General features: G+C 43.0%; 1 protein-coding gene across 3 annotated transcripts in view; it reads left to right on the top strand.

Annotated features, from left to right (window-relative positions):
• plgrkt (plasminogen receptor, C-terminal lysine transmembrane protein) overlaps positions 1-1,585 on the top strand; it is a 10,489-nt gene that overhangs the window by 5,609 nt on the left and 3,295 nt on the right. For all 3 annotated transcript variants that reach the window (XM_016494234.1, XM_016494233.1, XM_016494235.1), the window contains exon 3: positions 1,362-1,492. In XM_016494234.1, the coding sequence (XP_016349720.1) occupies positions 1,362-1,492 (131 nt within the window). The remainder of the gene's footprint in view (positions 1-1,361; positions 1,493-1,585) is intronic.

The raw sequence follows: 1,585 nt of genomic DNA, 5'->3' as shown, positions 1-1,585 counted from the left end.
TGACAGAGCAGCCATCAAGTGTTAGACAGTGTTCTAGGTTATTACATGCAGAGGTTTTATGTCCTATAATTAACACCTCTGTTTTTTCAGAATTTAGCAGTAAGAAGTTACTCGTCATACAGTTTTATATATCGACTATGCATTTCATTAGTTTTTCAAATTGGTATGTTTCGCCGGGCCGTGAAGAAATATAGAGCTGAGTATCATCAGCATAACAGTGAAAGCTAACACCGTGTTTCCTGATGACTGGGGTTATGTTTGTTTTCTTCTAAAAGAGACGAAAAGTAATCAGATCTAGCAGTTTTTAATGCTTTTCTGTAGGATAGGGTACTTTCCCACCAAGCAATATGAAATACCTCTAGTTTTGTTTTCCTCCAGCTGCGCTCCATTTTCCAAGCTACTCTCTTTAGGGTGCGAGTGTGCTCATTATACCACGGTGTCAGACTGTTTTCCTTAATCTTCCTTAAGCGTAAAGGAGAAACCGTATCTAAAATGCTAGAAAAGAGAGAGTCCATAGTTTCCGTTACATCATCAAGCTGTTCTGAGGTATTGGATATGCTGAGGAATTGGGATAAATCAGGAAGATTACACAAACAATTCTATTAAAGACATTCTTTCACACGGACATGGGAAAGAACAACAGGTGAGTGAGTCTATAGTGCATGTCTATGAGCATTTATGCTGACATGAAGGTCAATAAATGCTGAATTAGCACAATCTCTTACGATCTGCACTTCAATGAATGTGTGCTGCATGCCGCTCTCCAAGGTGCTGAATGGCTGGTCGGGACTGGTCTGTAAATAGAGGCGGGTATAAGAACATTGTAGCATTTGGAGGCTTTTCCTTATCTGTGCAGTCACACGAGTGGACCTCATTAAAGCCACTGACCGCAAACAGAACACAAGATTCACGATGAGTGTTTTATGGGTTGAAAGAACAAGCACCTTTTCGTTTGTTTCAACTGTCTGAATGTCAGTGTGTGTGTGAGAGAGATATAGAGTGGACACATATCTGGCAGTGTGAAAGTATGTGAATGGGTGTGTGTGTGTGTGTGTGTGTGTGTGAGAGAGAGTGTGTGTGTGTGAGAGAATGTGTGTGTGAGAGAGAGTGTGTGTGAGAGAGTGTGTGTGTGAGAGTGAGTGTGTGTGTGGAGGTGCGGAACAAAACAACCTCACAAATATATCTCACACACACACAGGAAGTGTCCTCATAAACCTTGTTTATGTTGTCGTACTCATGTCATTATACACATTTGTGTCCTCATAAACCTTATATACCAGTACACACACACACACACACACACATGTCAGTCTGATACAGGAAGCTCTGAGCACTGAGAGTTAGTGTTTGTGTTTCTGCAGTTGGAGCGTCAGCTGCTGATGCAGAATCAGATGCTTGAGCGTCAGATGGCGATGCAGGTCGCCTGGTCCAGAGAGTTTCTCAAGTACTTCGGTTCCTTCTTCGGTTTGGCTACGCTGGGTCTCACCATCGGGTCTGTCCACACACACACCCTCTCACACACAGACACACAGACACACACACACAGACACACTCACACTCACACTCACACACACACTCACTCACA

This window comes from Sinocyclocheilus anshuiensis, unplaced genomic scaffold, assembly GCF_001515605.1.
Source record: "Sinocyclocheilus anshuiensis isolate Anshui unplaced genomic scaffold, SAMN03320099.WGS_v1.1 scaffold1031, whole genome shotgun sequence".
Classification (NCBI taxonomy): Eukaryota; Metazoa; Chordata; class Actinopteri; order Cypriniformes; family Cyprinidae; genus Sinocyclocheilus; species Sinocyclocheilus anshuiensis.
Note: the sequence above shows the minus strand (reverse complement) of the source record. Positions and strands in the feature narration are given on the sequence as shown.